Source organism: Rhipicephalus microplus, chromosome 10, assembly GCF_043290135.1.
Source record: "Rhipicephalus microplus isolate Deutch F79 chromosome 10, USDA_Rmic, whole genome shotgun sequence".
NCBI lineage: Eukaryota > Metazoa > Arthropoda > Arachnida > Ixodida > Ixodidae > Rhipicephalus > Rhipicephalus microplus.
In genome coordinates this window covers 87,562,539-87,576,226 of record NC_134709.1, presented here as the reverse complement: position 1 = coordinate 87,576,226, position 13,688 = coordinate 87,562,539, and the positions used below count along the sequence as shown (strand labels likewise).

Genomic DNA, 13,688 nt, shown 5'->3' with positions numbered 1-13,688 from the left:
TTTACACAACCCTATACTCCGTCTCACCACTACGGTTCAGCACTGTCAAAGCTACAGGGTGCAAACAAGCCACATGGCAGGAAAACACAGTGCGAGATATAATTGCCTTGCAATAGCAAGGTTGAGACATTTGCCCTTGTTTAGCATCTGCTGCTGCACATCATTACTAATATGTTCATCGCATTCACATTGTATGTCTTTAATTGTTATATCAGTAAACACTGGTAAGAACGGTTAAAAATCAACACGGCAGCACCCATGTAGACTCGACCGTCTGCTTCGATCTGAATTTGCCCTTGACACTCACAGCAACATATGAATGGTGTAATGAGCAATCACATGTCACAATCAGGACAAAGTATCAGGTAGGCTCTGTCCTTATAGCCAAGATAAGCTGTTTCTTTAACCACGCCTGCCAAGCATAACACGCTGAGAATTCAATAACGATTCATAGCGCAGTTAAGTGACAAATACATTGCTGCTGAAGCACCAAGACATAAATCTAAAGCAAATACAAGCGTCAGTTTGGAACTTACGAATGATAGAGTGCACCGCGATGACGTGATAAGCTTGAGGCGGAGGGCATCAGCGTCGTTATGTGCAGCCATGTTCTATTTTTTTCAATGCTGCCCTCTGCTGGCCGAACATGTGCGCGCAGATGCCAGGGGAACGCCTAGCAGATCACGCAGTGCGGATGAATACATGAGGAGGGGCTAATTGCCCTTTCTATTGGCTAAAGGGCCCCGTAGCCTCCACAGTACTGAATCGAACATCTGAGAAGGAGTATAGAATGCCTACTGCAAGTACAGTTGCAAAGTGCCCACTATGCCATAATCCATTATATCGCAAATTAGCGAAGTACCTACCAAATTTTTGTGAAGCATTATGTGCACTTATCTGTGTGCATAATTTGATGATGCTGTGTTACTGATGATAATGATTAAGATGCCTGAGCACTCTGTAAATAGTAAGCCTTTAAATCACCCATTCATTGCACAATTCAGATAGTGTGATGCCCTCCGTGAGTTTACACTTCCGCCATGCAACTTTACATGTGCTGACATGGCTCCTAGCACTATATGACACATGGATAAGGTGCCTAGCCAGAATAGTTTCAAGCACTGACGTAAGTATGAGATGGAACATCTGCTTGGCACGCACAAGCCCCAGGTTGCATTCTGGTTCGAAACTATGATATTTATTTTCATGTTTAAAGATTTTTTGCTAGCGGATGACTTTTCACTCTCAAAACCGACAGTAGATGTGAATGCCAGCACTAGAATTTTTGCTAAACAAGCTCTTTTAATTCTATGACATCGGAATTTCAATATGAGAGTTCATACATTAGATGTGGTCCACAAAAAAAATATTGGTTGACAGTTTAGCTCTGGCCAAGCACCAATTATCATCACGCACTAGCAATGTTCCTTTGCACGTAGCTTTGCTCCTAGGTCATTGCTAAGCTTTAACTAGGTATTTTGATTCTCCGCACCGAGAGGTTTGAGATAAACCACAGACAGTCCCCAACGCAACAAAGACACGTCGTCATTGGCGTAGACCTTCCACTGCTTCAGGGTCTTCTCCCGATGAGTGTTCCCCTTTCCCAGTATTTTATCGAACACAATCAGGCCCTTCAACTCACCACCGTTGCCTTGCAGCCATATGTTGTGCTGACGGTCACCTTCTTTGTTTTTTGTGGACAAGTGGTGAGCTTATGCTTCAGAACTTGAGTTTAGCCTAGCTGGTGCTTACTATCTGACTGCACAAAGAAAGGCTATGACAGCGGGACTTACCACGACATGGGCGATAAACCATCTGCGTTGTTCACCTACTAACAACAATGACACTGACGGTTAACTTCCCTCTGTCCTTGTCTTGCTTAGTGGAGTCGCGATGTTGAACAGCGCTGATTAGTGGGATTTGCCTGTGGCACATACTCATTAATTTTTTTGGTACATGGCAAAGTAGAAAAGATTCGCTAAGCAGCTTCGATGATAGAAACTGCATTTGTTTGAATTATGCAGGAACTCGAGCCAACACGCTTCAACCGTAGCAAGCTTGCTTTAAGGCGGCGAAAGGTGGTCGTTCGCAACAACTTCACACAAAACGTTTCTTCCTTCAAGCTTTATTAGAACACAAACATTGAGGCAAGAAATATATATATATATATTTATATCCTCCAAGGTACCATCCTGAGGGAAGTGTCTTATCAAGATAGTAAATGCTGACATCCAGCGTGCAAAGGGAGAAATAAAACTAAGAGGATCACCTGTTGTACCTTTCCACACACTTCCACGTTTGATCATATGCACAAATTTTCCCTAACTATGTACACACACAAGAATAAAGATTGCAATGTAAAAAAGGAGTGTTTAACTGTCAACTTTCAGTACTTCCCCCACCTTTGCCGTGGTCAATCCACAACACTCCTTGTATCGAAAAAAAGAAATTGTTGGACCATACTACCTATCAAAGGAAGTGCTTTTGCTCATTTACAAGAAAAATAAAACTGCTTTATTATGTAAGGCCATCAGCAGACATGTGCAATGCCTCTGCTTCCTGCAACGCTGCAAGCAGTTGATGCTTCTATACAAAAACCCATGCTTGTGTATCAAGCCCTACAAGTAACAGTAAGTACCACTTGAAAACACGAAAAAAAAAAAAAAAAACAAGAACAAAGCTGCTCTCACGGTGTCTTTAATTGCAACATCACTGTGCACATTCGCCTCCCAGCCACTGACATATCAGAACAAAGCTGAGGGAACTTTGCCAGACAAACGGCAAAATCTGAGATCACCCAATATAGCAACGGATGAATTAAACATATAAAACTCTCAAGACTGCCTCTCAACATGATAAAAGACATGCCCGACTCACCAATATGCAAACATTTCAGTTTAGCTTCTGCCATTTCGAATGGAACAAGCAAGCGATATGCACTTGCCAACAATGCATAGCGAAGAACCCCCCCTGGCAACAATTTTGCGTTCTTCACCCGAGCTCCATGCGTTTTTGACTTGTATGTCAGCTGAGAACAAGGCAAAGACACTTCAGACACATGCCTACTCCATCTCGTTTTCACTGGCCGTGGTAAAGATTTGAGTAGCGCTCTACAGATCATGGGCAAACCAGACCAGCCCAGTGCCAAATCTAGCAACCATATAAAAACAAGCAAACAGAAGTTTTATCAGCAAATACCACCACAGTCATTACTCATCCATGTACTCAAGATAAAAGTGATAAGGAGCCTCACAACAAAAAAGAATCCTTCTGCGGTGAAGTTTAGGACGGTGTTTTTGGGGCGTGGGGGCAGAGGCAACATTCGCCGTGGGCGTTCAGACACGGGCGTTCCTCGAGATAGACTAGTCCTTATATTGGCATGCCACTGACTTCATTACCACTCTACAGGCATGCTTTTCAGTCAGATAGTGGACCAAAAAAAAAAAAAAAACACTCTCCATATCAAGTTTGGGATACATCAAAGTGGAGAGCACTCACTTCAGTCAAAAACAAAGAGCCTTCAAAGGGCTTTCCCATGCAAACATGCCAGAAAATCAACAGTGCTGGCACATGCACATCAACTTTCGCCTCCAAAGGGTTACAAAGTGCACAGAATTAACACGCATCAGCTGTGCCCGCATTCTGCAAAAAGTATGGGCAGAGGCCTGCAACGTGCTTCGGTACCTTGCCCCAAACAAAACAGCCAGCCTCCACAGCGCAAAAATAACTCAATATGTTGCATTGTGAAGTAGCCATAACGTGACCTGAAATTACACACTAGAAACGAATCTCAACCTTTCACGCTAAAAAAATAATAATAAAGGTTCGCACTGACGAGATGAAACTGCACACAAATCTAACTTGTACGGCAAACAAGCACTTGCCACAGTCTTTTCTCGTGTACATGCCATCAAGTTGTCGGAGAGAAAAATGCTGTTCCTTCACCAGCTTAAGCAGCCCATAAAGACTTATCCAAGCATTCCCTGAAAAAGCCACCAAAATACACCCACTCCGCCCAAATGCAAGGAGACAACACTTGTCTAACTCTTGATTGTGGTTCTGCAACAGAGGCAACATGCCCATCCACCTCTGTAGGGATAAAGGGGAAGAAAAAACTTATGACAAGCAACTTCACTTTTAAGAGGCATGCATCATTCAGAAACGTGAAGAAGAAAACTAAAGTACCGAAACTTTTTTTTTTTCTCATTCACACGTGTTCTTTCACCACAGCAGGCAGGACACGAGTGTTGATTGCGGGTGTTTTGCAGTCCACTGCGGGACAGAGTGGATTCAAGAGAGGTCATTTAATAGGCATTGAAGACAGGACGAGTTCGCTGCATTTTTAGTGCTACAGTGCACCACGGGAAAGGAGAAACGGAAGAAACACGACAATATCTGGCCAGATGAAAGTACAGAGCGATTTGCCCCTTCGTCTGGCTGGCTCGCCCGTCTTCTCTTCCCCTGATGTGCTGGACCAGTTCAAGTAAGGAGAACATATCTCGGGCGACAGGAATCATTTGTAATCAAAGAACAGCGCTTTATGTTTATTTTCATTGAAAAAAAAAAGCCTGGAAAAAAGATGGACAGACGTCCTTAACACGGGGAGCTAAAACACCAGCATAAAGAGGGGAGGGGGTTCAACATATTCGGCGCCTGCTCCCATCTGTCCAATAAAGATAGGTCACCTCTTTGCAAAGCAGCAACGACAATCACGCACGCAGGAGGGAAGAGAAGAAACGGTAAAATCGCGTAGGTGCTTCGTTTGTTGTGTCGGTGAGGAGGGGTAGCTAGTGACATCTCAGTAGCGGCGGCGCCTCCTCAGTACCGGCTCCCCATGTTCTGTTGGACCGCGGTGCGCGCCGCTTCGGCGGCCACGTTCGCGGCTGCGCCCTGGACGTGTTCGTTGCGAAGTACGCCCGCGGTGAACTCCTGCTGCGCCTTGGCGAAGGAGGCGCCCGTCGAGCGGTACAGGCGGTGCACGCGCAGAAGCATGATGCCCGACCAGGCGGCGTTGACCGCGTGGCCCGTCGCCACGATGGTGAGGAAGATGCCGAGCGCGATGGACTTGCTGAACGCGTCGATGGCGACCACGAAGCCGGACGCTCCGGTGGTGCCGATGCCGACGGCGTAGATGACGCTCACGATCAGCTGGACAAAGAAGACGAAGAAGAAGACCATGAAGTTGAAGGAGGAGTCGGAGCGGAACGCCTTGTACAGCGGCCGGAACCAGCAGAGGAACGAGAGAGGCGCGAAGAGGATCATGTAGAGCATGGAGAAGCCGAAGTGCGTGGCGCCGCCCGCCATGACGAGGATCGCCAGGCCGCCCAGGAAGTTGAGCACCAGCACGAGCACGTAGAAGATCCACAAGTAGTAGACGGTGCGCACTATCTTCTGGAATTCGAGCGGGATGTCGACCCCGATGTCCTGATAGAAGCAGGGCGCCACGCAGCACTTTTCCGGCAGCGGAGGCCAGTTGTTGGCCCGCGCGTTGAAAGCCGCGCCGCGGAGGGCCTCTTCCCGGGCTTGCAGTTCGGCCGCCTTCTTTTCGAGTTCCTCTTGACGCTTCTGCAGCTCCGCCGTGGAGATCGTGGTCGACTGAGCACCGCCCGCCGTGTAGGCCGGAGGCGGTTCCGCGACGGCTTGCATGACGGCTGGTTGGACGACCGCAGCCGGCGTAGCCGCCGTCGAAGGCCTGTACTGGGGCGGACTCGTGGTAGTCGGTGGTCGTGGTTGCGCCGGTTCGGCGAACGGGTTGTAGTCCTCTAGGCCTAACCCGGACTGCGCCTGCTGGCTGCGGCTTGTCACTTGCGTGACGGCCGGATCGGCGAACGGGCTGGGAGCGTGCGGGTCCGCGAACGGATTGGAGTCCAGGCCCGACATTGTGGCGGGGTAGACTTACGCAGTCACACCGCTCGTGATGTGGAACGCGCCCGGTGTTGGTTTGTTTTGGTCTCGCCCGCTTTCGTTTCTTTTTTCTAGGCCGACCACTACTCGCCGAGAGGTGGGAGTTCCAGCACGGAGGCCCAACAGATCATCTCGCGTAACCTCGCAACAACTGCGCCCAAGAAGTGACGACGAGAAATACTCTCGATGCCGGACGAAAAACGGCAAGCAAAAACGCTGCGAGCGCCACTGGCGCTGCGGGAAGTGACGTCCACTTCCCACGGACGCGCGTCACTCAAATAGCCTAGTATATAAAGATAGTGGCGAAAGCGCCAACCACTGCGTAATGCTCATGTGGAGAACTGCCAAGCCGTGGCGCTACAGCGCCAAACCCATAGCCATATCAATCCTTCCATCTATACGCTCCTGTCACGCGGAAAGCGCGCGGCATGTCTTATACCGCTGCAATATCTTGCGTTAACTTTCTATGCAAGTCACTGGGTCCCCGGAAACTGTTGTTGAAATTTAACTGCGGAGTAAAGCGTGAAACTTTTCCGTTTTCCACGCGATAGTTTGCGACTGGGGCGCCAAGACAATGCAGGAAGAGCCTTCAGCGTCCGCGGGATGGCTGCTGCTGTGCCAGTGGTGTTCTTTAACGTGCAACATCATCCATGACGTGCAATAAAATCTAAGCACAAGCGCCTCGAGCATTTCGCCTCCATCGGCAGGCAGCCACCACAGCAGATTGCGCGTTACCTTAGCAAAATAATATGAGACAATTTCGAAGTTTACGAAACATTGCACGGCTTGAACCAAGCTGTGATGGTGTTTTTCATTTTGGGGTATGGGCCCAATTACACCAAAATGAAATAAATAACAGAGAACGGTAGTGGAGTCACACAATTCATCGCAGGACAACGCCGCTATTCATACTATTGCCGGATACAGCTACGATTACCTGGCAATCAGTAATAAAAGACGATAAGGCCTAAAAAAATAGAAAACTACTACAACTAAAATAGAAAAGTCCTTTCATTTCAACCATTAAAATAGTGAATAATTTCGGATACGCGGCACATGTAGGCGGCATTCGTATTGGCCATGACAATTAAGCATGAATTATCGTCCTCTACACAATAAACAAAATAAAAACCTATCGGAAATTGCCTGAAATTGCTCTTCGGAACGTTTATAAGAAACAGGGACCGTTCAATTCATAAAATCAATGTTTCTGAAGCCACCTTCCTAAAATATTTTAAGATGGTTTTTATATAGTCCCATTATTATAATGCAAACTTAATTGGGTCATTTTAACAAGCAGTAAGTTGAATGTTTGATGCTGTGTACTCAATGCACGCCAACATAATGACATAATTGTGTGCCAAATAGCCTTGGCAGAAGAGTAAACTCACGTAAATGTGTAGCAGCAGATATGACGCAGACAGGTAAAAGTAAGTATACAACAGAGAGCTTATTTTGGCTGCGCTTTGGAACAAACTTACTGCATACACCAGACCGAAAAACGAAACAATTCGGAGCCCTCTGTATGAGATGCAAGAGAATGACAACTGAGGAAGCACTAATCGTGCTGAGAATCATATTGTAATTTCAAGAACTCTTTCAATAGAAATAGCAAGTGACATGATACGCCGAGACATCACATGTAGATGAGCGCTTGTTCTTAGATATAGCATCGGTACCGGCCCTGATAGTTTCACGTTAAAGATTGGCATCACAATTTGAGCGGTCATTGCTGCACGCATTCAGGTTCGCGGCGCTTGCAACTGCCTAAAGGTGTCATAGCTTTCACACAACTAAAAAGAGGAAAGAAATTTAGAAAGCAAAGATTCGAAGTTCTTTTTTAGGGGCGAAGCTCCTTATAGCAGCACCCGTTCGTCCCTCGTAGCCGTTGTAGTAGTGTGTAACAAGTATAACATTTTGACCTCCAAGGTGGTGCCGGTGAGAGATTTCTTCTGTGCGTTGTTGAACAATGAAAGATAGTGCTCAATGTACATGCCAAAGGCTGCTAAGGGGGAATGAGAGACAGTAGCATTCGGCTTTTAGTTAACGCGCACACTGCGATCCCCATTAGCAGCCATTGGCATGTACATTGAGCAATATCTGACAGAAAAAAGTTGCTACGATATACTCGCTGGGTGTAACCTCCTTAGTTTTAGAAAGGTTTAGCGAGCGTTGGGCCGCAGTGCCATGAATACAGTGAACTAGTATATACCATGAACTCGAGGTGCTTAAAGGTGGGAAGTAGACCCGAAGCGCAAGCCGTAAGAAAGTGCGCGTGTGCCACCTCTCGTTTAGTCCTTGGAATGTCCGCTGGATGGCGGTGCTGCTATATGGGGAATATATGATGAAAAGATGCGAGACGGTATCCAAGTGCGGATTGCCCCGCTTGTGGACTGTTAGCCACATTCAATCATGTGTTGTGGGACTGTGAAGCCATCGGCCCCGCCCTCAACGAGGACAGGTGGGCTGCGCTCTTACGCAGCCCCGAACTTAAGGATCAAACCCTGGCCGTCCAGAGTGCCCGTGAACGGGCCGCCAAGCTCGGCTTGACGGTCCTTACGTGGGATTAGCCGGGTGGCGCGGGGTCTCCCCTGCGTCTTCTCAGGACAAAAATAAAGTTTTAATCAATCAATCAATGGTGGTACTTGTAGTGTTGAATAGATAGACGAACGGACACACAGACAGATGCATGGATGGAAGCATGAAGGGATGCAGGGACGGACGCACGCACGGACGGTCACACAGACGGACAGAAGCAAGAACGAATGGACGGACGAATACTTCGCCCCACTCTCCATGATTCACTCCGTGGATATGCTGCTTTTTTTTTTTTTTCATCGGGACAGCGCGAGCTTTGTCGTGTAGCTCTGCTCCACCAAAAGGGACGCACGCCCCTCATATACTGCGCTCACTGGTAGAATCAGGCAGAAAGATAAAATTATGTCGCTGCTGTGACATAATTTTCCCAGCCTGAGAAGCAGAGTTCCGTCAGCGATTAATGTTTCGCACGGTAGCGCTGTGATGGCACCTGACTTGACAGACTCGTCTTGCGAAACGTATCACGATACAGGTTCGATACCCAAAGAGTATCTAAGATAGTATCTCTAATACATGTATCTTTGACACTACCAGCTGTGCGGATGCAAGATGCCCGACACCACAGAAACCAGGGCCAGGACGTTGTGAGCGGCATGTCATCGCTTCACGTCAGATTAGCTTCCATCACTCGGGCAGTAAAAGTAAAGCAAAAGCGCCTTTTTACCGTCAAAAAGTACCCCTCTCCAGCCAATTGTGGCGCGGCCTCATTGTAACATGCTTTTTCCGATTCTCCTCGTGAATACGGCGCGATGGCGGTCGGCTGCGACGCCACGATGACACAGCTATGCCATTTGCTGGATAAAGATTTTTCGATGGCGATAAGTCCCTTTTTTCTTCACTTGTATGCTCATCTTCAGTACTCGAACAACAGGCTAAGGGTGCTGAAGGGGGGACTCTATTAAAAACTACTCAGTGTGCACGCTTATGTTCTTGTCCCCAGGGGCGTAGGCAGAAACTTTTTACAGGGTTGGGGGCGCCACCTTGCTCTGGCGTGGGGGCCTGGCAAACTAGTTGGGCCAAGTGTCACTTTGGGTTATATATAACAATACGAAACAAATTCAGAGGGGGGAGGGGGCTGCAGACCTGAAATGCATGGGACCGACACCAACCGCAGAGAAATGCTAGAGGTCCACGTACGATGCGATGACAGTGCACGTTATGAAGAACACCAGATGGTCGAAATTACCGGAGTCATCAGCTACGGCGTCTCTCATAAACTTATCGTGGTTTTGGGACGTAAAACCCCAGATATTATTACGTAGTTAAAATATTTCTGAATGGTCCTCTGTTTCTCCAGCATTGCCACAAGAGTGGTTAGAAAGGTTCTAGGCACTACTGCCACGGGCGCAGCAAAGCAACGAGAAGTGCGGACTGCTTTATGCGGAAACAGACTCGAGCGCCCTCAAACAGCTCTCTGCCTGCGGCCTTCAAAGCAGCCGCTCACAGTCACATGTGGTCGTACTATTCATAATATAGCCACTACAACAAATGGCCGCCGTTTCGCAGACGACTTTTCTACCAAGAACGTAGAACGACAATTTGTGCGCTTACACCACATAACTGTATCAAAGAAACTGCGTAATTCAAGTCACTGATTCTATTTATTCTTTTCGAGTTCAGATAGAACGTCTTTAAATATATGCGCACACACCAAACACCACTAGCAGCTCACATTCACCGCGCTAAATGACAATCCACGACGATTGTTAAAGAGCGAGATTGACAAAGGGACAAGAAGACGAGCGCATCTTCTTCTTGTCCGTTTGTCATCATTTTTTTCTATTCGACCTTTTGTCGTCGTTCTGATCTCGTACTATAACAATCGTCATTTCATACTAACTAGTCCAAACCGCCACGCTTCTAAGTAAGTTCACATTCCATATCTAACGCACATATTAACAGGGATACGCAGATTTCTTGGGAAATTTGGTTAATCATGATCCGCGTAACGACTTGGCGCGTCACATACGTGCAAGAGTTCACGCGCAGGGATTATTTCAGCAGCCCTCCACTGGTTTGTTTCGACGTGTAAAGATGCGCGATTGCTACACATGTTACTCTTCTTTTTTTTTTTTTACAGCTCACGTTAAGAAACTAAAGCATTTGAACGACAAGATCGCAAGCGCATCAAGCACACAAAATCATGCACGAATGATTCTGTGCCAAGCGATTCGGCCGGCACGATTACACATAAATGTCATTATCACTCACCAACGAAGACGCGCAGCTTTTCCGCGAGCCCGCTGCACCAAATGTGACGCAAAGTCCGATCCCGCACATGTTTGTACGATTTTGGTACGAAATGAACGACGATAGATGCAGAATTTAAAGGCCGTCAAACATCAGCTCTGCCCGACGCATGGCTTGCAGTGCAGCTTCTGGCAGACGTACCAGTGGCAGCTCTAAAACCAAATGCAAAACAGTACAAACCATGTGGTACAAACAATCACTTTTTTACTTTTCTCCTGTAGCTCAACCGACTTTTCAAGTCCAAAAAACTGTGGCGTTATTATAAATAGTTACTTCGTAAGATTAGGTTTTTGGCTGGAAATTTGTTGAATTGATTTGAAAAAAAAAAACATTTCCGTTTTGCCTTTTGAATTGCTGTTTACGTTGGCTGCTGTTGGTCCGCGTGTGTTGTGGCACGCACGATGTTTGCCGGTGAGTAGATTAGTTTCCGAAAGCTAAATTTCAAAAGCAAGTCACGTGCGCTCAAACTTGTTCACGTTAGCAGTCTATTTTGAGCGCAGTGGCTGATTAACTGTGGACCTTCTTTTCGCAGGTGAAATTGACGACGTGTGCTATTTCGGAGTGCTGACAGCTTTACTGCTTCGTTGGGCGACTTCGTTATGGCCTTACTCGGGTACGCACTCGATCAGTTCAATAAAACTTACCGTCACAGCCTCTCCTGTTGTCCCCAAGGCCATCTCGTGGGAGTTAGCTTTCTTTTCTAAAAAAAAAAAAGTAAGCCCGAGAAAAATGGCCGTGTAATGAATTCGTCTGCTTGAATGAAACGAGATCTGACGTGACACCGTGATTCCATCTGTTCGTTGCTATCAAACATTTTTTTTTTTAGCTCCTCATGTAACATCTTACGACAACGCTGCATCTTTGCCGACGACATAAAGCCTGTGAGAAATAAATAATAATTTTGATGGTCTGACGTGCCAAAACTCTTGAATACGAGTGACGCCGCAGCGGAGGACAACCGATTGATTTCGGACAGCTGTTTGTTACTTTTTTTTCCCAACTAGCCCGTCATCAAGATGCAGCAAGGATTCGAACCCGCGCCCTCGAGCTTCGTAATCGAACACCTTAGCTGCTAAGCTACCTCGGTTCGGGTGATAGAATTCCGGTTGCAAAACAGCTATTCAACGTAAAGAAGTCGCGATGTAATAAGCATTATCTGGACATTTCGATCTGGAAAGTAGCTAACTATTAATCCACATGCTAGGAGCGTTAAGGATCTTCGTGTGATACCCTAAGTCTTTTTGACCAAAGGATGGTCATTCTAAGGCACACTTGAAGTAAAAATTTACAGCAAGCTAAAGTTAATTCTTTTGCCTAACTCCATGCAGAATATTGTGTAGATGTTGGAATGATTTCTCATTGAATAATTCATCCTGACCCTGGCGACAGCTAATAGTAAGCTGTACTGATGCCAACAAGTGCGTAATTCTGTGTGTATGCACCATTTAGTGAGTGACTTGCATTCGATAAATGTGTCACGCAGTTAAAGTTTATTTTTTTTAGTTGGGTTGTGTTTCCAAAGGGGAGGTAAATGTGACATACTAACCAAAAGCCTCTCACACTGCCATGCGCTTGTGATGCTGCAGAAATATCATGCAAAACTGCTGTCTTTTTATGCTTTAAGTCGCTGATTTTTTTCCAACCCAAGCAGTCTTTCATCCTTATTCGGTATATAATTGGTTGCATGCTCATTTCCAAATGATGCAGAACTTAAAGCATGCGTGTGCGGTTCCCTGCACATAGTTAGAAAGAGAACAGGTTTTGCACACCTGGCACGTCTCTTTGCATGGCTATTATTTGACATGTGTGGCGAGCGATGGTTAGGAATATGATAGTTCTAAGCTTAAGAGACGAGAAGCGAGCAGAGTAGATCAGGGAATAAACCGGGGCCAAGGATGTCATAGTTGAAGCCAAGAAAGAGAAATGAGCAGGGCACGTAGCGCATAGGCAGGATAACCGCTGTTCATTAGGAGTAACAGACTGAATTTTCAGAGCAGGGAAATGCATAAGGGAGAGACTGAAACTTAGGTGGGCCGATGAGATTTAAAATTTTGCTGCTATAGCGTGGCAGCAGAAAGCACAAGACAGGTTGATTGACGGATCATGGGGGAGGCCTTTGCCTTGCAATGGTTGTAGTCATGCTGATCATGATGAAGAAAATTTCGCCTCACTGTAAAGTCTATCCCATGAAGTGCATCAGACCTTGTGAATTTTTTTTTCCCCCATTTCATAAGACAAAAGACTTGACCGAGAAAGATGTGTTTCTAAACTTTACTTTAGTCTCGTGTTGGTACATTTCTCACGCACACTGTCATTGTTAGTAATAACGTAACAGTTTTGTTGATTTGACGAGCCAAAACCACTACGCGATCATGAGGCATGTCGTAGAGGAGGGCTCTAATAGTTTTGACCAGCTGGGATCCTTCACTGCGTAGTGACATCTCACAGTATTACATGGGCTCCCAGCATTTTGCCTCCATCAAAAAGTGACTGCCCTAGCCGGGATCGAACCCACGACTTTCAGACCAGCATCAAAGTACTGTACCCACTGTACCACCATAGTGGCCGTGCTGTGATCCATAATTACCATGTAGTCAATTGAGACTTACGGTTGGTGATCACGAGTATATCACCACGAATTGGACAAACTTGAGTTCTTTAATCTCGCCTCTGTGCTTTCCTGCATCTCCAGAGCACCGTCCAGACATGTGTGGGTGGCTGTATTTTAATGTGATAGCGTTAAAGAGCTTGTTTTGCGAGAATTCCGGTGACGGTATTGCTTGTGAGTGAAAAATCGACATAAGCACGAATAATTAATTAGACAAATATTTGGTGTGAGTGATAATTGGACCCAGGTCTTTTGCGTTGCAAGCACCTGTTCTACCATGGAGCCATGGTAGCACTTTAAACTGCATCATAAAAAAAAAACTCTATAA

The 13,688-nt window shown here is 46.4% G+C and overlaps 3 protein-coding genes across 3 annotated transcripts in view; 1 reads left to right on the top strand and 2 right to left on the bottom strand.

Moving 5' to 3' along the window:
* Positions 1–10,908, bottom strand: part of LOC119181106 (asparagine synthetase domain-containing protein 1) — an 84,031-nt gene extending 73,123 nt beyond the window's left edge. The window contains exon 1 of the mRNA XM_037432285.2: positions 10,714–10,908. Within this exon, the coding sequence (XP_037288182.2) occupies positions 10,714–10,782 (69 nt within the window). The 5' untranslated portion in view covers positions 10,783–10,908. The remainder of the gene's footprint in view (positions 1–10,713) is intronic.
* Positions 4,286–6,059, bottom strand: Scamp (secretory carrier membrane protein). The gene has a single exon (XM_037432287.2). The coding sequence runs from the start codon at positions 5,878–5,880 to the stop codon at positions 4,819–4,821; it is 1,062 nt and encodes a 353-aa protein (XP_037288184.1). The 5' UTR covers positions 5,881–6,059; the 3' UTR covers positions 4,286–4,818.
* Positions 10,909–11,102: 194 nt separating the features above from the next.
* Positions 11,103–13,688, top strand: part of gny (ALG6 alpha-1,3-glucosyltransferase garnysstan) — a 29,008-nt gene continuing 26,422 nt past the window's right edge. The window contains exons 1-2 of the mRNA XM_037431668.2: positions 11,103–11,163; positions 11,285–11,365. Of these exons, the coding sequence (XP_037287565.2) occupies positions 11,154–11,163; positions 11,285–11,365 (91 nt within the window). The 5' untranslated portion in view covers positions 11,103–11,153. The remainder of the gene's footprint in view (positions 11,164–11,284; positions 11,366–13,688) is intronic.

What these genes read in the sequence shown, in the direction of transcription:
- Scamp (XM_037432287.2), bottom strand. Translation starts at nt 5,880, where the DNA reads ATGTCGGGCCTGGACTCCAATCCGTTCGCGGACCCGCACGCTCCCAGC.